General features: G+C 39.3%; 1 protein-coding gene across 1 annotated transcript in view; it reads right to left on the bottom strand.

Annotated features, from left to right (window-relative positions):
• LOC132405448 (netrin receptor UNC5A-like) overlaps positions 1-23,954 on the bottom strand; it is a 580,373-nt gene that overhangs the window by 180,854 nt on the left and 375,565 nt on the right. Inside the window, exon 3 of the mRNA XM_059990261.1 lies at positions 18,737-18,880. Within this exon, the coding sequence (XP_059846244.1) occupies positions 18,737-18,880 (144 nt within the window). The remainder of the gene's footprint in view (positions 1-18,736; positions 18,881-23,954) is intronic.

Below are 23,954 nucleotides of genomic sequence, written 5' to 3'. Positions count from 1 at the left end.
GGTGGAGGCGGAAACGGAAACGATAGGGTCTTTTATGAGTCTCCTGGACAGCTGCATGGAGCTTAGAAAGATAGAGGGCTATGGGTAAAGCCCAGGTAGTTCTAAGGTAAGGACATGTTTGGCACAGCTTTGTGGGCCAAAGGGTTTGTATTGTGCTGTAGGTTTTCTATGTTTCTATAACATCAGTCGCTGCATCACAAAACTGTACCCACAATCTATGAACTGACTTTCAAGGATTCTTCATCTCATGTCCTTGATATTTATTGCTTACTTATCTATCGTCATCATTATTTATTTATTTCCATTTGGGTTTGCTCAGTTTGTTGTCTTTTGCACATTGGTTGTTAATCCGCCTTGTTAGGTGTAGTCTTTAATTCCATTATGTTTCTTGGATTTACTGAGTATGCACACAAGGAAACAAATCTCAGAGTGTATATGGTGACATATACTGTATGTACTTTGATTATAAATTTACTTTGAACTTTTTTGAACTTTGACATTGCCTTCATCCTGAGATCCAGGATAAGAACAGTCAATCGGCAGATAATTTGATTAATTGCATATGAAATGGCTGAGGTGACTATATAGAGCAATGCTACATGACTTCACAAATATATCAAATGTGTATTGTAGATTTGTGCTCCAGAATTTGCCATGCATCTAGCTAAGCTGATCCAACTTAGTTACAACACTAGCGTCTAACCAATAATGTGGGAAGTTGCTCAGATATGTGCTGTTCACAAAAAAATCAGCACAAATTCCACTAGGCTGTTTATTATATACTATCAAGCATCAGCAAAAATGATGGAAGGTACCACTATTAAAGAACACCTATTGACAGATTCCTGGTTTAGTTTTCAGGGGCTTTAAGTTATATTCCACACTTAAAGTTATATAAAATGCATAAAGGCTGGACTAATATTTGGAATTCACAATGGTTAGTCCCAGAACAACATAGACTAGTTTCCCTGTGATGCTCCAAAAGGCTCACTGTGAAAGGAAGGACATAAACTGATGCACATCTGAAGCTGGTTTATTATCAGGTACATCAGTCATTTCCACTGAAAACACCAAAGGGCAATATCACCTTTCACTGAATATGAATTACATTTGTATTGCCTAGTTGTGGGATAAGCAGCAGTACAACTTTATTTTCCTGTTTGCAAAGTTCCCACACTGTAAGTGGCTTTCAAGTTACCACATGTCAGGTAAATTCTGTGGGCGGGTTAATCATTTGCAGGTTCTGTTTCTCCTTCTCCATGTTGCAAACACTGTGCAGCTAGTTATTTACAATATAGTTACAGAAAATGCCAAGTCATTTAACTCAAATACAAGCATGCTGTTTGCTTTCATTATTAATCATCTAAGTGCCATTTAATTTGAATTAAAAAGTTAATCACTCAAATTTATCAAACATCAGCATGATTTTGAATATATCCCACTTGGTTTGATCCGATTAGAACAATGGTACAGCGCAGGAACAGGCACTTTGGACATGATGTTGTACCAAAGTAATGAATTAGTTATCAAATGCCCAACTAAATAAATCTCTTCTGCCTATGAAACATCCATATCATTCAATTTCTTGTACATTCATGTGCCTCTCTAAAAGCCTCCTAACTTCCTCTAAGTTACTTGTCACTACCACTGTTGGTAGCAGTACATTTCAGGCACCTACCACTCAGTAAAAAAATCCAACCTCACTCATCACCTTTGATTACACTGGACAACAAAGATTTTGCTTCCTGAATACCTTTAGATGTATCTTATGAATTTTGGGCTACTGACCATGAAAATCACCATGAAATTTCCCCAGCTCGCACCATTTTTAAATAAACATGTTTATTATTTCAATTCATAATTCAAGTCAATTAAAATGTTACCTACAATGTAAGCTGGAAAGTTTCCTATCTTGTCCAGGCATGCTTGGGCCTGCTTAGGCAGCGCGGCTGCTGCATGGCAGGACAGGTTTTAGTAATATTTATTGGGTTCAGGACTGTAAGGATGGAATTTGCTATCACCAGGCACAAAATTTTCTAAGAAGGATTTTGATATTTGAGTCAGATGCTTCCCAGAATAACTGATGCCAAGATTAAGGAAAATATTTTTGTTGGTCCACAAATCAAACAGGTCATCAATGACAGGCAACTTGGAGAATTTCTAGTGGGACCGGAGAAAATCACATGGAAGGCATTCAAGGAAGTTGTTGAAATTTTTCTCAGCATCTACAGAGCACCAAACTACATGCAGCTGGTAGAAAGCATGTTTCAAGCATATAAAACCATGAAATGCAACTTGTTACTAAAGATTCATTTTATGCATTCCCATTTAGACTTCCTCCCTGCATATCTTGGTGCTGTTAGTGATGAGCATGGTGAAAGGTTTCACCAGGACATTGTGGTCATGGAGAAAAGATACCAGGGCAACTGGAATCCACCAATGCTGGCAAATTATTGTTGGGCACTTAAGCAAGCCCCAGAGACTGAGTACAAATGAAAATCATTAACAAAATATTTTTAAATTAGTTGAATTATTGCAAAGCATCAGCACCATTATGCAATTAAACAGACTATATTCAATAAAAGTTAATATTTTCTTTCTCCAAATTCCAAGTAGCCTGTAATTATATTTGTATTTAATATTTAATCATCTTCCAGCAGTCTATCATAAACAAAAAAAAATTCTGAGGAAGCAACACTTTTGAAAAAAATTGTTGTCCAGTGTTATATATTTAAAAAGGGTTGTTAAAGTACTTTTTATACTAAAATAATCTCAGAAATACTTCTGGCACTTACATCGTTTGGGGGATGCCAGTGATCTTATTCTCTGTTTGATTTTTGGATATTTTTTTCTGATTCCACAAACGTCAGCTTGCAAATAATGATACCGCTGCTCAACATCCCCTCTAATTTTTTTACAGCTGTGAGGACCAACCATTGCTCTGAGCAGGAAGTTCTTACACCGCCTGAAAACTGAACTGCACTTCCAATGTTTTTTTTTGTAATATGCATACTATGAATATTTAGAATGTACAGCTGTACAGGAACAAAGGCTATGTGCACGGGAGCATTTCAGATATGGCGTGGCTGCACACCTGCACAGCTTTGAGGGAACAGGGCTGCAGCATATTTGTTGTGCAGGAGACAGAAGTGAATGAAAATGTCCAAGTGCACTGAAATGTAAGATGAAGGATTTGGATGTCAGTTGTTAGGTTCACCAAGATCTTTCTGGAGATAATGCTGCATAAAGCTTTAGTTAAAATTTATTTATCCACATATATAGGTAAATAACATATTGTGATGCACCAGGATGTGGTCAGCTGCTCACCCCAGTATTCCTAGGAGCCAGGACTATTTAGTATTCTTGTTCTATGTTCTGGATGTGTGTGTTCAAGAATTAGGGTGGGATGTTCAAGTTCATTTATTTTAGCTCAGATTATACAGTCAGTCGCTTGAATGTTTGCATGCCATCCTGACTGTAACTGGGGTGTGTAATAATCACCACCCCCATCTGTATGTGACTGAGTCACTGAGCTGTTGCATTCTGTCTGTTATTGTGCTTGCCTCAATAAAAATAACAGTTGAGATAAATGAGCTCTTCTTGTCTGTCATCATGGACTGAATGCTCGGTGTCAGGAGTGGGAACAGAAATTGACAGTGAAATTAAAGAGCTAAGAATGCCTTAAGACCTGGGGAATAAGCTGACTGACCAAGCGGTATGCCTTCCCCTGCACCCCGAGACTGGGCTCCCAAAGACGGGACACTGCCCCAGAGGGAGAAGCTGGGAACCGAGTATCATTCATTCCCAGGAAACCCCAATGGGGCAAGCGTACCTAGAGTCTCCTATCCACTGTACCCGCGAGTGCATCACTCGCAGACCACACCAGGGAGCTCAAGATGCTGCTGCCGTAGGAGGACAGACATCAAAGCAGGTACCACCAAAGCTGCCAGAGGAAGAGAAGGACCAACAGGGCCTAGCAATTAACACCACAAGGTCCACCCTGAAGCTCCCCAGATACAATGGTACCGGCTGCTTGTAGCTTGCCTGAGCAAGTCAAACTTGAAACATGGCACAACTGATGGAGCTGGCTGCTATTGTGCTTATCACAATAAAAATGGCAGTTGAGATAAAGGAACTCTTCTCATCTGTTGTTGTCATGGGCCGAATGCTCGTCAAAATACTTTGTTATACGGAGGGGATGAAGTTCCCAGAAATCTTGTCTGGAACACTGGGAGCACTTAGCAAAGGTGGGAAAATTTTGACTGACCATGAAGAGATTCACAAGACAGACTATACAGCTGTTAGTGATAGAATCACAAGTTTGCTGAGTCAATCAACACAAAAACAGAGTTAATTCCAGTCATTAAACATCCACCTATTATAATCACATTTAATGACTCTTGGTCCATAGCCTTTGATGTGTTACTAAAACAAGTTCCAGATAATTGGGCCATCAGTTAATAAGGACAGCCGCTATTTCAGACACATCTTAAAGAACAAAAACTAATCAAGAAAATAGATGGTATTCCCTTAGTTTATTTCAGACACTTTGGTTGAGTTGGTTGAGGCCTCCACTGGTCAGAGTTGACCATAGATATTGTCTTGGCTGTCTAGATACATAAGCCTGGGCAATACCATATGGAGAGTAAGCTGTTGTCCAGATAGCAAACTCCCCCTCTCTATGCATCCGCTGAACCCAAAGGAACGGCAGAGATCGATACAGTTTGATTCTAGAACTGTTGTGGAAATTGCCTGTCAGCATTGAAGTTAATGTAGAACTGCCTTAGGGACTCCAGCTCTGGATTTTTTTCCTCAGAGTTTGTTCCCGAAGCCTTCCCCATGAGTGGGAATAACCACAAAGCAATGGAGGTTGAGATCAGAGTTTTCCTTCTAGATGGGCTGACGAGCCCCATCTGCCCAAAGTGACTGGATTTAAGGCACCAATAACCTGCTTTTCCTGTAGAAGTAGTTCTACCAGGCTTAGTAGCTAAGCCACACATGAAGGCCAGGAGCTAGTCTTGGTTGTCAGAGGCTGTTTGAGGCACACACTTTGGGAACACTTAACGGAGCTTGCCCTATTATCACCCCTATCTATAACAACATTAAGAAACATTCGGGACACTCTGCTGCTTAATTGTGAGAGGGGAATGTTGTGGAATAGCTTCTAACTAGCATCGGTCGTGTGCCCTTTTGTGGCAGTTAGACACAACACTGCTTACAGCAAACAGTTTTTAAACTGGCGCCATGGTAGCAGTTAGCACAATGCAATCCTCCCACAGTCCATAGATGTACCGGTTAGTAGGTTAATTTGTCATTGTAAGTTGTTCTGTGATTCAACCAGGTGGCATGGCTCAAAGTGCCAGAAGGGCCTATTCTGCATTGTATCTCTCTAAACGAATAGTGTCAGTTGTGTGTGCTTATGCTCAAAATGTAGTGATTTCTGTCTCTGACAGTTAGCAGGAAATAAGCAGTAAGACATTTCAGAACTGTTTTGCTAACTGCGGTTTCAAGCAGTTAGGTTTGTAGATGCCTGATATGGCCAGTAGTAAAAACTGAAATAATTTTACTACTTGAACAAGTTACTTAGAATTTAAAGGTATTGTTGAGCATCTTAAATGTTACAATGAAAATGAAGATTTGGAGGATGCAATATCCGAAAGGATTGTATGAAGCCATTCCATTATCTGCACTAGGTGTTTATGTTAATTTTGTTCATTAACAGTTCGTCAAAAGGCCATGGCAGCTACTCTGGATGAATTCCTCCTTCAATTAATATTAGGAAGAAATACACTATTTTATAATACTCTAGTTGTATTGGCAGTGTTCTAATTTTTTTAGTATTTCATTTATATACTTATTTTGTTACTCAATTTGTCCATGTACTCACCTAGATACTTGTTAAATATTCTGGCAGTATGTTCCAGTTTCTAACCACTCTGTAGGGGAAAAAAAAACCCTTTTTCCAATCTACTGTAGATATCTTATGCCTTATACTAAAGCTATGCAATGCTTTCTAGGTGTAGATAGCTCTATTTATATCTACTTGAATTCTGGCCCTTATAACAGTCTATACCTCTACTATATCTCCCCTTACTCTCCACTCCAAGGAATTTAAAAATCCAATCTATTTACACTCGCCTCATAACTAAGTAAAACTGTTCTATGTTCTAAGTTGCTTCATTCCAGGATCTTCTACCTATTCCAATGCAAAATCATGTTCTTTGTCTCGAATGACAACCAGAACTTTATCAGCTAAGGCCTAACCAACGTTTTACCATAACCTCCCAGCTCTTATATTCCATCCATTTAATAAGCTCTCTTTAATAAATTAACAAATTCTTTAAATTCATTAATACAGTAATAAATATATTTTAAATTCTCTTTAATAAGAGAAGATACATTCAGTGGCCGTTATGTTAGGTACATCCTGCACCTAATAAAGGGGCATCTGAGTGTATGTTCATGGTCCCCTTCTGCTGTAGCCCAGCCATTTTAAGGTTTATTGTGTTGTACATTCAGAAATGCTCTAATGCACATCACTGTTGTAATATGTGATCATTTGGTTATTTGACTTCCAGTCAGCTTGAACAAGTCTGGCCATTCTCCTCTAACTTTCCTTATTCACAAGCCAATTTCACCCATAGAACTGCCACTGACTCGATGGTTTCTGTTTTACATTCCATTCTCTGTAGATACCAGAGCAGGGGTTCACAGCCTTTTTTATGCCATGAACCCCTACCATCAACCGAGGATAGGAACCCCTGAACCAGGTTAGGAACTCCTGCAGTAAAGACTGTTGTGTGTGAAAATCTTGGGCGATCAGCAATTTCTGAGACTTAAAAATTACTCCATCTGGCACCATCAATCATTCCACAGTCAAAGACACTCAGATCACACTTCTTCCACATTCTGATACATGGTGTGAACAACAACTGAACCTCTTGACAATGTCTGTATGTGCTTATGCACTGAGTTGCTGCCACATGATTGGCTGATTAGATATTTGCATTAATAAGCAGGTGTACAGATGTACCTAATAAAATGGCTACTGATTGCATTTCTCATATCCACTTCACCTCCTTATCTAGCTGTGCTGACATCTGCAGGCATCTTTAAACCCTCACACTATCTTTAGACCCTCACACTATCTTCATGAGTCCTCCCAAAATACATCACCTTAGACTGATCAGGATCATTCCCCCTGCTAGTACCCTGCCCTAATCTAATAAACTAAGTGAAAAGGTTCTGTAGCCTCTCACTATGTTTTATCCACAGACTTACTAATTAATCCTTTTTGACACCTGCAAAAAATAATTTACGGAGGCAACAAATATCCTAATATACTGTAGAGATTTCTCAGGAGGCTACACCGCTATGTTGTTCTTTCCAGCTGGTAGATTATAAAAATTACCTTGGGATCCTATCCAAGTCATACTCTAACAAAGCTTCTGCTTGTCTCAGGAAGACCCAGCCACTCTCCAAAGAAATGTCAGTAACACCATCCAGAACAAAGCTAATTACATGACTGCCACCTCATACACCACCACAAATATTAATTCCTATTATAAATAACTAATTGTTTATAGCTACAATGTGAACTATCCACTAACTGCTCTGTTCACCTCCAACATCACCTGTGAAATCTGTGTCATGCAAGCAAAGCGAGAGGCGGTTTGGAATGCAATCTACAATGTTTTAACCAAGTCACAGAGTCTCCTAACTTGGAAATGCAGCATCTTCAATTCTGGATCTAAATTCTAGAAATGTTTAGATGTATTTTCAAATTCAGCTTTCCCCTGGAACAGGAAACTACCATCTTTGCAAAGGCAATTACTCTCATGACTTATAAATAAATAAAGGACACATGTACCGTTTAGAGCAGAATGTAATGCTCAATATTAAACTCTCAAATGAAGATTAAGCAAGAGTTAAAATACTCTTGAATATATGGTTTATTTTATGATATTGCTGACTCTTTGGCCTTATGTGTTTTAGTAGTTGTATCATTTTGATACATACTGTATCCAAGTCTTAATCGAGTTCATTCCAAATTGGTCTCCTCACTTTTATTAGGTGTCTTTGTGTTGTAGATCTGTTGAACGTGCAGTAATCATTGACTTCAACAAGGGGAATGGGGCTAATATGTTAGGTTTTGATGTGTTGAAGAATGTTATCTGAGGATTACAGATGTTTACATTATGAACCTTAATGAGCCGCACCTGCAATAGTCTGCATCTGCAGCTCGATTCTATAACTACGGCAAAAAAAAAGAATCAATTGTCAAGGTTGAGGAGAATATGCTTGGTCAATGAGGAATGTTCATTGCAGGCTGCTTTCACTTCAGGTGGATTAACAGAAAGTGAGAAACTACGTGCTGATTCAGGAGATGTTTAAATGCCGAATAGGATTCTGCTAAAATTTGCCACTTTAATGAAACCCCTTCTCTTCACATGGGCTCAGATGGAAAAGAGTAATATTGATGGAGCCTTATATTTGAGAAGTTCTGCAATAGAATATAGTTAGAGAGCCCTAGAATAGTGCATAATATGATCATAATGTAGGCAGTAATGATAAATGGCCTAGAACTTCTGAAGCACTAACTATTAATTTGTTATTGCATTCTGTAACAATGACTAATTAGGTCATTAGCTCATGGCTTAGAAGTTCAGAGCCAAAAGTACAAAGAGAGGTCCAGTGGCAGAGTTTCCTGTAATCAGATTGCAGGGCTTGAGAAGAGTTAAGAATCAGGATCCAAGGGTAAAGCAGAGCTATGAATTGAGACCTGATGGTCAAAAAATGGATTACAAATTGAAATTTGGTGACAAGAGAAGTCAGTTCATGCCAAAAGGGTATGAAATGGGGTCAGAGGTAGAGAGATCATAAATGGAATTGGAGCATAACTTGAATCTATCTGAAAATTATTTCAACCCATGCCTTAATCTGGAAATAAAATATCTATTTTCTTATGTGTAGCACTGTAACTACAAGTGTTATGTGGCCTAACTCTTAGATCAGTATATCACTTCTTGATATTTTGCAGAGCATCAAATTAATTGACAGAGTTTTATGAAAAGAACTGTAAGTATGGAAGTCAAAGGTCATAGTACAGTGGTTTCTCTTCTGAACAAGGGTTGTTGTAGGTCTCATTGCCAGTGATGTCACAGTGGTATACAAGGCAGAGATCCTGCATTAATAATTTTATCTGCACTGTATAGGATGATTTCCCATTTTGCAAGAGATATGTTCAAAAAATATTCCATGACAGAAGTTCCCAACTTGGGCCTTCAGTTAAGGCTAGAAATCTATGACATAAAAAATGTTTGAAACTCCTGTTCAATGGAATAATGGCAGCAATAGTCTCTCCAAAATTCAATTTACATTAAATTTCTATCAATCCACTAATGTTCAGAACTCCTGATGTATTGAAATCTTGCTCACAAAATCTCCTTCAACCCCTTAATACTCAATAGAGCCTCAGTTCCAGCACTCCCTGTAAATACATCTGAAACTTGTTTTCTAGACCTTCTCTCGGCCCATCTCCCATTCTCCTTTTAAACGTAAGGTACCCCATTTTCCTCACTCCCTTTAAACTTACTGGGCTCACTGGGAAATGTACTATTCTATGGTGTATCATTTAAAATTAAGTGAATTAATTATATGTTTGGGTATTGTTCGGAATAAAGTCCAACAGTCCAGAAAGTCTGCCAGCTGACACAACAAAAATCCCGGGAGTACTGTATTATCAGAGTTTTATCCTACACAGGAATTTATTTCCATAGCACTGTTGCTGTTCTGTTCACAATAAACTCAATATAAATATAGAAATATTGCTTCTGTCAGAGACAACCAAGATCACCAAAACTATTGGCTTTCTGCCATCACTCTGATGCCAAGGCTACTGTAGCCCACTATGCAAATGACAGGCTGCCAGCAACCTGGTTGTATCATACAAGCTGTCAGCACAGTCTGTCCACTGACTCTGGGGATAGATATTAGCACAAAGACAATCAAAGGCATACCTTTCAAAGCTGTACTTGCACACTTTTGCGTGTAGAAATGGGAAATTGATGTAGCAGCAATAACACAGTGTGCAAAGTAACTGATGCAGTTTAAACAGAGGCAAGTCTGGGCTTCAAGCACTTCGAGAAATAGATTTATATTTTCCTTGGAATTATACTATTTAAGTTTGTCAATTAAAACCAAACAATAATGCAGCATTAATTCACTTTCTTTGCCACTAGTACATCATGGCAGCAGCTTGCTAAGGTGTCTTTAGCAATACCTTCCTAACCCACAACTTCAACTACGTGAAAGTACGAGCAGCAGATTCATGGCATGATGACCAACTCTCCAAGTCACAAAACATGCTGATGTGGAAATATGTGGCTATTTTGTTATTATTACTGGGTCACCATCCTAGAAAACGCTACCTAACAACAATGGGGAGTGAGTGGTTTCTCCAACATGACTGCAGTATTTCAACAGGCAGTGCATTGAAACCATCGTCACAAAGGCAATTAGGACTGTGCATTCAAATGGTGACCTTTCCTTTCGAAACCTGGGTCCCAAGAGAGAGAAAAAAAATAGACTGCAGTAGAATCAATGGTATGACGTTTATTCTAGTCATGTTGAATTGGAGTATTTTGTGTGAACTGGGATGATTGGTAATAAGATCAGTAATTACATTTTCAAATCTAATGTGGGATCATGATTTTACATTATTTAAGTTTCTATTAATTAGAAAATTACAATGTTTTAATTGCTTAGTGTGCTGTGAAATTAAATAATTTCAATTTTGAATAGTCAGTTAACAAATTTACTAAAATTACTGCAATATAAATTACTTACCTCAGGTATGATGTACCTGTCAACTGACCACTTTAATGATTCTGATATTCCCTGTATTATAATTAAAATTTAAAGTTGTTAATATCAAACTGAAAATACTATGATTGTCTTCATGTTGCTGGTCATCATGAATGGGGAAAATGCATTAATTTGCAGTAGGAATTTTATAATCCCAAATACAACATTGAAATCTCATGAATGAATTATATTACTTTTCTCTCCTGCATTTGTCTCAGCTTCTTTCTCAGTATCTAATTATTACTACTGGCATTCCACTTCTTTTGTCTGTAATATGTACTTCCCATTAAGCATTTATCTTTTCCAAGTCTAAGTCATTTCTTGTTCCAATTTTACTACATACAATTTCTGCATTTCATTCTCTTCCTTTATTGTCTAAAGCAATTGTCTGAGCATTGTCATTTCCGTGATGGGATCAATGATGCTTTGAGAAAATCACTTAGTGTTTGGAATGTTACAGAACAGCATTCAAAAACAGCTCCTAACTGAAGCAGAACTTCATATTTAAAAGAACAGTTGAAATAGCAGTATCAAGGGAAACAGCAGGCAGAGACACAATTGAGTTGTGGTCAGGATTGAAAGTGAGCATGAACAAAACTGCAACATCTAAACAGAAACCAGCCTGGACAAACAAAATGTGTTACAATTGCAGCAGAGGCTCACATGCAGCGGACCAATGCAGGGTTAAAAGGGAAACTTACAGAAAATATAATAAAGTAGGACATGTACAAAGAGTATGCATGGCTGACAAAATAAGTGGACTGTGTGGGGAAGAGAAAAAGATAGAGTCAATTTGCAGTTTCAAAAAAAAAATATTAATCTTCATGCTGTTGATGAAAAATATGATAATACTGAGAGTGACTAGGTAGCCTCGAGATTTACAACATGGAGACTAACAATAGACCTGACTGACAGACCAAAGTTTCTTTGGCTTTAGAGCTGTGTGTCAGACATGGCTATAAGCAGCACTGGGGCACCACATGGGCCTGTAATGGCTCCCTTCCTGGTTATCTTGTATACCTCGGACCTTAGATACAACGCTGAGCTATGACATCTGCAGAAATTCTCTGATGACTCAATAATAGTCGTAAAGGGAGGAGAGGATGAATACAGGGCCCTGGTGGAGGACTTTGTCAAATGGTCAAAGTTGAATCCTCTGTAGATCAACATTAGTAAGACAAAGTAGATGGTAAGGACTTCAGAAAGACTAAGCCTGCATTGCTCCCTGTTACTGTTGATGGTGAGGTTGTGGATGTGGTGAAGACCTACAAGTACTTGGTGGTGCACCTGGATGACAGACGAGTGGAGCACCAACACAGAGGCTGTGTACAAGAAGGGCCAGAGTCACCTCTACTTCCTGGGAGACTGAGGTCCTTTGCAGTATGCAGGCCTCTCCTTCACATGTTCTACCAGTCTGTTGTCACCATTTCAACGTTCTATGTGGTGGTGTGGGTGTGCGGGGACAATGGCAACAACATAGCTAGAGGATGTAATAAGCACAGTGTACAGAGGGGAACAGATGAATGTTTGGATTTCCAGAATGTGTTCAATAAGGTGCCACATAAACAACTTATCCATATGATAAGGATGCATAGTTTGTATGTATTAAAATGGATAGAAGACTGGTTGACTAATAGAAGGCAGAAAGTTGGGACTCATGGGTGTTACTCTGGTCAGTAATCAGTGGTGACCGATATGCCACAGGAGTCGGTGCTGGGTCTGCAACTGTTCACGATATACATTAACAATCTGGAAGAAGGGACCAAATGTAATGTATCTAAGTTAGCTGATGATACCAAATTGAGTGGAAAAGCAAATTTTTCAGAAGTTACAGAGAGTCTGTAGTGAAATATAACTATGTTAAGTGAGTGGGCAGATGGAATACAATGTTAGTAGATGCAAGGTCATCCACTTTGGAAGGGAAAATGGAAGAGCACAGTATTTTTCAAATGGTAAACAATTGCAGCATGCTGCTGTGCAGAGAGACTTGGGAGTGCTTATGCATGAATCACAAAAGGTTGGTTTGCAGGTGCAGCAGGCTATCAAGAAGGCAAATGGCCTTCATTGCTAGAGGGATTGATTTTAAGAGCAGGGAGGTTATGCTGCAACTGTACACAGTACTGGTGAGGCCACACCTAGAGTATTGTGTGCAGTTCTGGTTTCCTTACATGAGGAGGGATATACTGGCTTTGGAGACGGTGCAGAAGAGGTTCACCAGGTTGATTCCAGAGATGATGGGGTTAGACTATGAGGAGGAATAGAGCAAACACGAGGAAATCTGCAAACGCTGGAAATTCAAACAACACACACAAAATGCTGGTGGAACACAGCAGGCCAGACAGCAATTGGGTCTCGGCCTGAAACGTCGACAGTGCTTCTCCCTATAGTTGCTGCCTGGCCTGCTCTGTTCCACCAGCATTTTGTGTGTGTTGTTGAGGAGGAATTGAGTTGCCTGGGACCGTACTCGCTGGAATTCAGACAAATGAAAGGAGATCTTATAGAAACATATATAATTACAAAAGGGATAGATAAGATAGAGGCAGGAAAGTTATTTCCACTGATAGGTGAGACTAGAACTAGGGGACATAGCCTCAAGATTTGGGGGAGTAGATGTACGATGGAGATGTGGAGGAACTGCTTTTCCCCGAGGGTGCTGAATCTGTGGAATTCTCTGCCAAATGAAGCAGTGGAGGCTTCCTCCTTAAATATATTTGAGACAAGGTTGGATAGATTCTTGCATAGTAGGGGAATTAAGGGTAATGGGGAAAAGGCAGGTAGGTGGAAATGAGTCCATGGCTAGATCAGCCATAATATAATTGAATGGTGGAGCAGGCTCAATGGGCCAGATTTCCTACTCCTGCTCTTATTCCTTATGTTCTTACATTTTTATTCCCAAAGGCTCAATAAACTGATTAGAAAGACGTGCTCTATTATAGGAGTCACACTGGAGGCTTTGGTAGAACAAAGGATCCTACAGAAAATCCTGGCAAATCTGAGCAATTCTCATCCTCTACATGACACCTTGGCTCAATAAAGGAACAGTTTAAGGAATAGATTAAGACAACTGTGCTGCTCCCAAGAGGGTTATATGAGGTCTTTCTTATCCTCAGCCATTAGGCTCTTTAATGAGTCAATCTATAGCTGGGGAAATGATGGCCACCTCCTGCTTGACTGTTTTTGGTAACTTATTTTTTATTCTTTCATACTTCTATTCTAATATTTGTATATCTATGCACTTGTAATGCTACTGTGACACTGCAATTTCCTTTGGGATCAATAAAGCATCCATCCATCTCTCTAGACAAGCAATATGGCTTGCACCAGAAGTGAACAGCAAATTAATTAAACTGGAATTGTACGCTGGCTCATTCCAGAAAATGAGTTTGAACAGTGAAATACAGCAACCAGCAAGGCACATTGGGCTTGTATGTGGCAGAAACAGGAGGGGCAGTATTGTGGGGCTGTGACTGGCTGAGGCAACCACAGCTTGATTAGAGATGCACCCCCCATTTGAATGCCACATCCCCTGCAATAGAGTCAATAGAAAGTAAATTAAGAAAGGCAGGAGATAATGCCACAGCAGTGTTCAAGGATGGCATTGCAAAACTCAAACATATCAAGGGTAAAATTACGTCAAATAAAAATACCACACTTAAGTTTTACAAGCCTGTTTGATTCCTTATATCATTTGCAATAAAGTAACTAGTGAGCTAGATCTCACGGAGGCTGAAGGAATTCCTTCCGAGGTTGAATGGAGCTCATTGACAACACTTGTGTAGGCCCCCGTTAGTCTCGATAGATCATGGATTTGTGCCTTGGAAAGTTTCCAGGGCACAAGCCCGGGCAAGGTTTTTTTTAAAAATGGAAGACTGGCAGTTGCCCAAACTGCAAGTCTCCCCTCTACATGCCACCAATGTTGTCCAAGGGAAGGGCATTAATGACAACACCAGTGTTCATAGTAACCAAAGAGGATGCATCTGTCAGTATCTGTGGTGATTTTAAGATCATCATCAACCCAATATTGAAAGTATGTCAGTAGTCTCGACCCAGGATAGAAGATAATTTTGCAAACCATTTTGCAGGGAAACACTTCAGCAAAGGGTACTTAGATGAGCCCTGCCTATACATGGATAACCAGTGACATCATACCCAATGAGTTAGAGACATGCAAAGTAAGTTGCGGTGGACTAGACAGATAGTATCTTGGGTGAGATCCAATGGCCAGGAAGGTGGCATTATAACGCTCTATGCAGAATGAAGGGCATGACAAGGCATAGAAAATGTCACGGTCATCCCTTGCAACCAAGAAAGATCCCAGTTTGTGATGCTTGTTTGTAGAAGAAGGATTTGGGTTGTAAAGGTCAAGAGAGTGAAACTGCCAAGTGCAATGGCCTTTCCATCTTAAGTATGCTCCCATCCAGGTTTCCTATCATTGTCGGACATGACAGACAACCAGCACCACCTATCGATAGAGATGGAAGAGCCCAAGTGTTTCTCAACATAAACATTCACAAAGGTTTTTATTGCTAAAATAGGCTTACTTTTGGAGTAGCATCTGCATCTGCACTCTGGCAGAAAGCTATGGACCAGATGCTGTAAGGCTGCCCAGGCACTCAGTGTTACCTAGATGACATTATTGTTAATGGTAAGGATGACAAGGAGCATCTATAAAATCTCAAGACAGTTTAAAAAATATTAGAAGATTATGGGCTCAGCATATGACATGATGAGTGTGAATTCTTTAAACCAAGCATCACTTGCTGTGGTTATTTCATTGATACAAAAGTTTACACAAGTGTGCTGAGAAAAATTCAAGCAGTGATGGATGCCCCAAGGCCAAAGGACATGTCACAGTTGTGTGGTGCCTGTGATACAGGTTCAGTCATGTTATGTATCATGGAAGTGATAACGTTTGCATCATGTTCCCTTATCGCTACAGAAAAAAATATAGACAAATTGACAGAGAAGATTTGAGTCTAATTTGTGGAGTAAAATGTTTTAACTAGTACCTGTGTGGAAGAGAGTTTACCCTCATTACTAATTATCAACCACTTTTCCCAATTTTCAATCTGTAGAAGTATTTTGTACCAAGAACAGCAGCACAAATGCAAAGCTAGGTTCTGTTTCTTGGAGGACACAATTACACATCCAAATTCAAGAGGACATTTAATCATGCAAATGCTGATATTCTTGGAAAAGGAAGTACCAGAAAATTTGCAAAAGAGGACACTCCTCTGAACATTTTCTTCCTAATGAAAAAGTCTTTCTTCCTTCTGAAAACAGCAGAGATGTTTGAAAGGGAAAGCAGAGGAGACCCCACACTATCTCAGGTCTACATGGTAACCCAAAATGTTTGGAATTTGAAGCAGAAATCCCAGTTTCTCCATTTTTCCCAGTGCCAGGATGAAGTTGCTCTCATCATGGGATTCCTTATGTGGTGATTGAGAGTTGTACCATCCAAGCTGAGAGCTAAAGTGTTGGAGGAGCTATATGCCGGTAATCTAGGCACAGTCAAAATGAAAGCATTGTCTCGAATCTATGTCTGGCGACGCAGGATAGATCAGCAGATCAAGCAGCTTGCCATGCACCCTTTGGGATGGCAACACGTCCAGAAGATGCCATGCACAGCACCTCTCCATCCCTGGGAATGGCCTGCGTTGCCCTGGCAAAGGATCCATGTGGATTTTGCCAGACAATTCAAGGGCACAAATTTCATGGTAATAATGGATGTAGCTACAAACTGGCCAGAAGTGTTCCCAATAGCCTTTAATACAAACTCACACACTGTTGACATATGGAGAAGCCTCTTCTCTAGGGCTGGTGTTCCTGAGCATTTAGTCTGTGACAATGGACCATAGTTTGCTGTGAAGCTGTTTCAGTTATTTTTGAAAATGAATGGAATAAGACAAATTACATCTGCACTGTACCACTCAATTAGAAGTGGCTTGGCAGAAAGATTTGTCCACAGTCTAAAGAATGCACTGTGATCAGTATCGGCAGAACACGCTACACTGAATTAGAAGCTTGCCAATTCTCTCTTCGTATATCACAATGCAGCACACTCTACAACCAACAACTCATCAGCTATGCTGTTCCTGGGCCGTCTCTTCTGCTCACACTTGGATCTCCTCAAACCTAATCTCAGAAGAAGTATAGAAGACAAACAGCTGAGACAAACTCAGGGCTCCTCATACAAGGAGTTCTACATTTCACTCCTGGACAAGTAGTCCTGGTGAGGCACTACAGTGATTAACAAAAATGGGTACTTGGCAAGATTAAGGACAGAACTGGACCTCTCCTATCTTGCGTTTGAAGTCATCAGGAGATGACACATGGATCAGCTGAGGAGAGCAGAGTTAATTGTTAGAAAATAAAGGTGGCCATAGTTGGCAGAACTACTTACTGCAGTCTCAGAGTTGACCCGAAACAACCACAGAGAAGGCCCAGCACCTGAGATTGTTTAACAGCTATAAGTCTCACCTGCTAAGCAGAATGATCCACACCCTAGTCTTTCTCAGGAAAGACATTACCCCACAAGAGTAGAAAACTTCCACAGCAACATTTTCCACACAGAAAAACAAGGATGGTCTCATTAATACAAAAGGGCCTGCATAGGTGCTGGATTAACCTACGACCCTATGTATATGGTAGAAAGCTTCAATTGACAAATAAAATCAACAGGCCAAATAGATTGCATTTGTAAAATATATGATTAGCATGCAATTTTCCAATGGAATATGAAGGTGGACATTTTATGAAAAAATAAAGCTGTAAAAAGAAATGTCCAAATATTATTTTGCATGCAAGATCTTGAATAATGTTTTCTTACATGTGTTAAATTTATTCAAAACATAAAGGTAAAATATATTGTATACTGAACATAATTAAATCTATTTAGTCAATACATATATGCTTGAAGCATGTTTAGAAAATAATATAAATCTTACTTTATGATCTAAAATGTTAGAGTATGGGATGTATCTTTAATAATAAGTTTATAACATTGCAATTTTAATCTAGACATTTAAAAGAAAAAGTTATCTTGATCTTAGTTGTTTAAAAAAATGATGACTCTATGCACAATGGAAGAACCTGTCAACCAGAAAAATAGGACTTCTCAGCAAGAAGCTTTGGAGGTTTCAGCAAACCGATTCTTCAATTAATCCTTCATGGATATGGCCATATCTACTTTTGAGCAAACTAAAACTAATACTTGTGGCAAGTAAATCTGCAGATTCTGTAGAGATAAGCTGTTTGTTTTGTTCTGAAGTGATTTATACTCAGGAAATTGCACATAGACAGGAATGAACTGGGATGGATTAACAAGCAGAACAAATTTGGTAAGAGAAATACAATCGTTCAGTTCACTTATGGCCATAGGAACTGTAGTGGCCTTAAATGAAATCTCCCATAAAATTTGTACTGACTTACTTCACACTTTTGAAAATGCTTCTTAAAAAAATCAAAACACAATTTGCATTTAAATAGTACTTTATTACATGCTCAGAAAATTTCAAGTACTTCACAAACAAATTTATAAAAGTTATCTAGACCTATGTCAGCTAATGTCCAACTCCAAAACCAAAACATTTCAATAATGTTTCTAGAAAGAATGTGTTGAATATTAGATAAGACTCTGGTGCTTTGTTACTTCAAAATTTGCTTCTCTCCATCAAGATGAAGTTCGGCTGACGAGTAATGTAAACATTATTACCACAGAAATGATGCTTTTTGATAATTTATTCAATACCTTTCTATCATGGCCAAAAAGGCAAACAAGCGAACTTTTCAAAAGTGCAATTACAAATTTTAGCAATCTTAACAAATATTGACATGCAAGTTACACCCGTGGGAAAGTTTAGATACTCACATGCAATGCGGACAAAAGCCTTTTGACTTTTAGTGGTGCCTGAGGTGCTCCATGCCACACACTGGCACCAATATTCTTCTAAACCAAACATCTTCTCTACTTGCTGACGTGAAATATCAGTTCTAACCTGTAGTACCACAAGCCCTGTAAGTAACAACAATTTCATCAGCAAAGCTTGAAGGCATCAGTCACAATGTTCCTTACTTTGAACCATACAAGCCACAATAACAGTCTAACCATATTTTTGGCTGCAATTATCACACTCACCTTCAAGCAGAGACTTTTGAATTAAGTTTACATCTGCTGTGGGGTACTTGCCTCAATATTAAGTATACCACTTTGGATAATACCGTTGGAGGAGCGCAGGGGACTGCAGCTGTCAGGTCTCTGGCACTGAGTGTGATGCTGTGGCTCAGAAAGGAAGGTGGGAAGAAGAGCACTGCAATCATGATAGGGGATTCATAGTTGGTGGAGTAGTCATGAGATTCTGTGCGCACAACAGAGGCACCTGGTGCCGGGGTCAGGGATGTCCTGGATAGTATTATAAAGGGGGAGGGTGAGCAGCTAGAACACTTGGTCCCTTTTTGCACCGATGACATAGGTAGACAAGGGGAGGAGGGCCTGAAGAGAGAAATTAGGGAGCTAGATAGAAAGTGGAAAAGCAGAATCTCCAGGTAGTAACCTCTGGATTGAGCATAAGTGACCATAAGAATAGTGATGCATTGGCAGGTGAATGTGAGGCTGAGGAACTGGTGCAGGGAGCAGGGGCTCAGATTCATGGATCACTGGGATCTCTTCTGGGGTAAGTATGACCTGTACTAAAGGGAAGAGTTATACCTGAACCCGAGGGGGACTAATATCCTTGCTTTTTAGAGCCATTCAGGAGAGTTTAAGCTAATTTGGCAGAGGGATGTAAAACTGAGTGATGGGGCACTTGGTATACTGTACAAGCAGAGGCAGTGTGTAGTTAGACTGTGAGGAAGGATAAGTAGATGACAGGGCAAAATTACAGTCAGTGGAATGACTTGCAGTGTAAAAGGAGGACAAATCAAAAGGGTGATGAAAACAGGATTGGAAGTGTGATATTTGAATGCAAGTAGAATACGGAATAAGGTTAGGGACTTGCAAGTATCATGTTGTGGACTTCACTGGGTCATGGCGGAAAGAAGATCATAGTGTGCTTAACGTCCAAGCATACATATTGTATTGAAGGGAGAGGCGGGTAGGCAGAGGGGTTGGTGTGGCTCTGTTGAAATCAAATGACAGAGGTAATATAGAATCGAAAGATGTAGAATCGTTGTGGGTAGAGTTACAGAACCACAAGGTTAAAAAGACGCTGATGGGTGTTATATACAGGCCTCTGAACATTTGGACTATTAAGTACAATGAGAGATAGAAAGATCATGTAAAAAGAGCAATGTTATGATAGTCGTGGGGGATTTCAAAATGCAGGTAGATTGGGAAAATCAAGTTGGTGCTGATATTGGATCCTGAGAGAGAATTTGTAGAACGCCTGTGAGATGCCTTGTAGAGCAACTTGTGGTGGAGCCCATTAAGAGATCAGCTGTTCTGGATTGGGTGTTGTGTAACGATCTGGATTTAAATAGGGTGCTTAAGGTAACGGAACCCTTAGGAGACAATGGTCATAATTTGATAGAATTCACCCTGAGGGAGAAGCTAAAGTCAAACTTACGAGTGTTGCAGTGGAGTAGAGGGAATTACAAAGGCATGAGAGAAGACCTGGCCAGAACTGATAGGAATGGGACACAAGTAAGGATGATGGCAGAACACCAATGTAAGTTTCTGGGAGCAATTCAGAAGGTACAGGATGGATACATCCCAAAGAAGAAGAACTGATCTAAAGACAGGATGGCACAGTTGTGGTTGTCAAGAGAAGTCAAAGCCAACAAAGAAGCAAATGAGAGGGCATATAATAGAGCAAAAATTAGAGTGAAGTTAGAGAATTGGGAAGCTTTTAAAAACCAACAGATGGCAACTAAAAAGAACTGTAAGGAGCACAAAGTTGAAATATGAAGGTATGCTAACCAATAATATCAAAGGGGGTACAATTAGATATTTCAGATATAAAAAGAGTTGAAAAGAATAAGGAGTACATACCGGTCCACTGGAAAATGACACTGGAAGGGTAGTAATGTGGGACAAGCAAATTACAGATGAACTGATTAAGTATTTTGCATCAGTCTTCATTGTGGAAGACACAATAAAAGAGACTGAATTTGAAGAATTCCTATGAGTTAGTTGCCTTGTAGAGCAACTTGTGGTTGAGCCCATTAAGAGATCAGCTATTCTGGATTGGGTGTTGTTTGACATCCAGTGCTGGAAGTTTGATAGTATCAGGGGGAGGAATGGCTGAATTTTGCCATTACTATGGGTAAGGTGCTTGGTGTGCTGAATGGTCTGCAGGTGGTTAAGTCACCTGGATCAGATATACTACACTAGAGAGTTCTGAACAAGGTAACTGAAGCAATTTTGAAGGCATTAGTAATGATTTTTCAAGAATCACTAGATTCTGGCATGGTTCCGGAGGAATGAAAAATTGCAGAAGTCATTCTACTGTTCATGAAGGGAGGGAGGCAGAACAAAGGAAATTATAAGCCAGTTAGCCTGAGCTCAGTGGATAGGAAAGTGTTGGCGTTGATTGTTGAGGATGAGGTTTCGGGGTACTTGGAGACATACAATAAAATGGCCAAAGTCAGCATGGTTTCTCTAAAGGAAATAACAAGCAGGATAGACAAAGGAGAATCAGTGGATGTAGTATACTCGGATTTTCAAAAGGTGTTTGGGCAAGATGCCATACACAAGGATGCTTTGCAATATAAGAAACCATGGTATTGCAAGAAAGATACCAGCATGGATAAGGCACTTTCTAATTAACAGGAGACAAAGAGTGGGAATAAAGGAGCCTTTGCAGGGGTCAGTATTGCAACCACTTCTTTTTACATTGTATGTCAATGTTTTGGACCAATACAAAGATATGTGGAGGAGCAGGTAGTGCAGAGGAAGCTGCAGAAGGACAGAGTAGGAGAATGGGCAAAGGAATGGCAGATGGAATACAGTATCAAGAAGTGTGTCGTGGTGCACTTTGGTAAAAGGAATGAAAGCATAGAATATTTTCTAAATAAGGAGAAAATTCAAAAATCAGAAGTGCAAACAGACTTGGGAGACCTAATTCAGGATTCCCTAAAGGTTAACTTGCAGTTTGAGTCAGTAGTGAAGAAGTCAAATGCAATGTTAGCATTCATTCCTTTGGAGAGGACTGGAATATAAAATCAAGGATGTAATGCTGAGTCATATAAGGCACTGGCAAGGCCTCACTTGTGGCATTTTGAGCGGTTTTGCACCCCTTATCGGAGAATGATAGGCTGACATTGGGGAGGGTTCAAAGGAGGTTCATAAAAATATTTTAGGGATTGAAAGGCTTATCATATGATGAGCGTTTGCTCGAATTTAGAAGAAAGTTGAATGGCCAAGGCACAGTTGATGAGGTGAAGATGTTTCTTATAGTGGGGGAATCTAGGACTAGAGGGCATATCCTCAGAATAGAGGGAAGTCCATTTAGAATGGAGATGAGGAGGAATTTCTTTAGCCAGAGGATGGTGGCTCTGTGCAATTCACTACCACAGGTAGCTGTAGAGGCCAGGTTATTGAGCGCATTAAAGGCAGAGGTTGATAGATTCTTGATAAGTCACAGCATGAATGGTAATGGGGACGAGGCAAGAGAATGCTGTTTAGATGGATATGGATCATCCAGGATCAAATGGTGGAGCAGACTCAATGGGTTGAATGGCCTAATTCCACTCCACTGTTTTATGGTCTCATTAGCTTTATATGCCAAAGACTTTGCCCACACATTTCAAATAAGTTGGGAAGACCACATTTATTACTCAATCTGACTTTCTCCAAAAATGTTATGATGGGCCTTCTTTGTAAAACGGTGCTTTTATGATAGATCTGGGTAGTTCGTTTTGATCTATTATCCAGAGGATATGAAAGTAAGATGGTAAACTTAGAGATGAAATTATAACAGACCTGTAGGGAATCATTCAGCTGGTGATGTTCTATCCTGAAAGCTACTCATCTTTTTCAGTAGTAGTGATTTCATGACCAATAGAAATAGGTGCAATATAGTTCTCGGATAGTGCATATTTATGAAAAAATTTGAAAGAAACAATGGTAATTTCCGATATCAGTAAGAATATCTGTTTCAGCTTGCTGATTTAAATCTTGCATTACCAATTGATGAAGAACCAAATAGTAGAACATTGCCCACTGACAGGAAAACAATTAAGTACATCAGGCTAAGTGGACAAGTCAAAAAATATGCCCAACTCCATGATCTATAAATAAGTCAGGTTAACAAAAAAAGTAATTTTCGCACTTTTTATATTCACAGATAAGTAAAATAAAAGTAAATGGCATGTTTCCATGAACAATTAAGCTGAAAAAATATTTCTTAAGATGTACTTAAGCATTATAATTAATATATCTGCACAACTATAAATTGCAAGAATGTGAACAATGATTTTGCTTCTCTGAGTTTTAGTTCCTCTGTCAATATTCTCCATATTGTAAAGAATATCTTTAAAACAACACAACCATCTGTTGGCTCTGTCTAAGAGCATAGACTCACTCCACAATATTTAATAGTCATTCTGTTTAATTATTAACTAAAAATACTGTATCCAGAAATTTTGAACATAGAGCATGACAGTGTAGTGCAGACCCTTTGGTCAACAATGTTTTGCCGACTTTTTAACCTGCTTTAAAATCAATCTAGTCCTTCCCTCCTACATAGTCTTCTATCATCCGTATGCCTATCTAAGAGTCTCTTAAATGTCCATAATGTAACTGCCTCTACTACCCAAACTGGCAGTGTGTTCCATGCACCCATCACTCAGTATAAAAAACCTACTTTTCACATCCCTCCAATATTTTCCTCCAATCATCTTTTTGAGTATAGCTCACGCCTGAAAAGTTTCTTATACTTCTGAAAGTTTTTGAATCAAAGTCATGATGTGATGTCATGTTGCAATGTATTAGTTCAATAAGGCTGAATGTTTGAAAAGCACTTCAGAGAATGCATTCTTCATACGAAACCTGAAAGCAATGCATTCTTATGGATGTAGTCTTCGTTACAGTTTGAAGTATTACAGAGACAGCCATTCATTGTGATTTGCCAGCTAGTTCATTACCTCCA

The sequence above is a fragment of the Hypanus sabinus genome, chromosome 15 (genome assembly GCF_030144855.1).
Source record: "Hypanus sabinus isolate sHypSab1 chromosome 15, sHypSab1.hap1, whole genome shotgun sequence".
Lineage (NCBI taxonomy): Eukaryota > Metazoa > Chordata > Chondrichthyes > Myliobatiformes > Dasyatidae > Hypanus > Hypanus sabinus.
The sequence above is the reverse complement of the archived record's forward strand: the minus strand, read 5'-3'. Positions and strand labels throughout refer to the sequence as shown.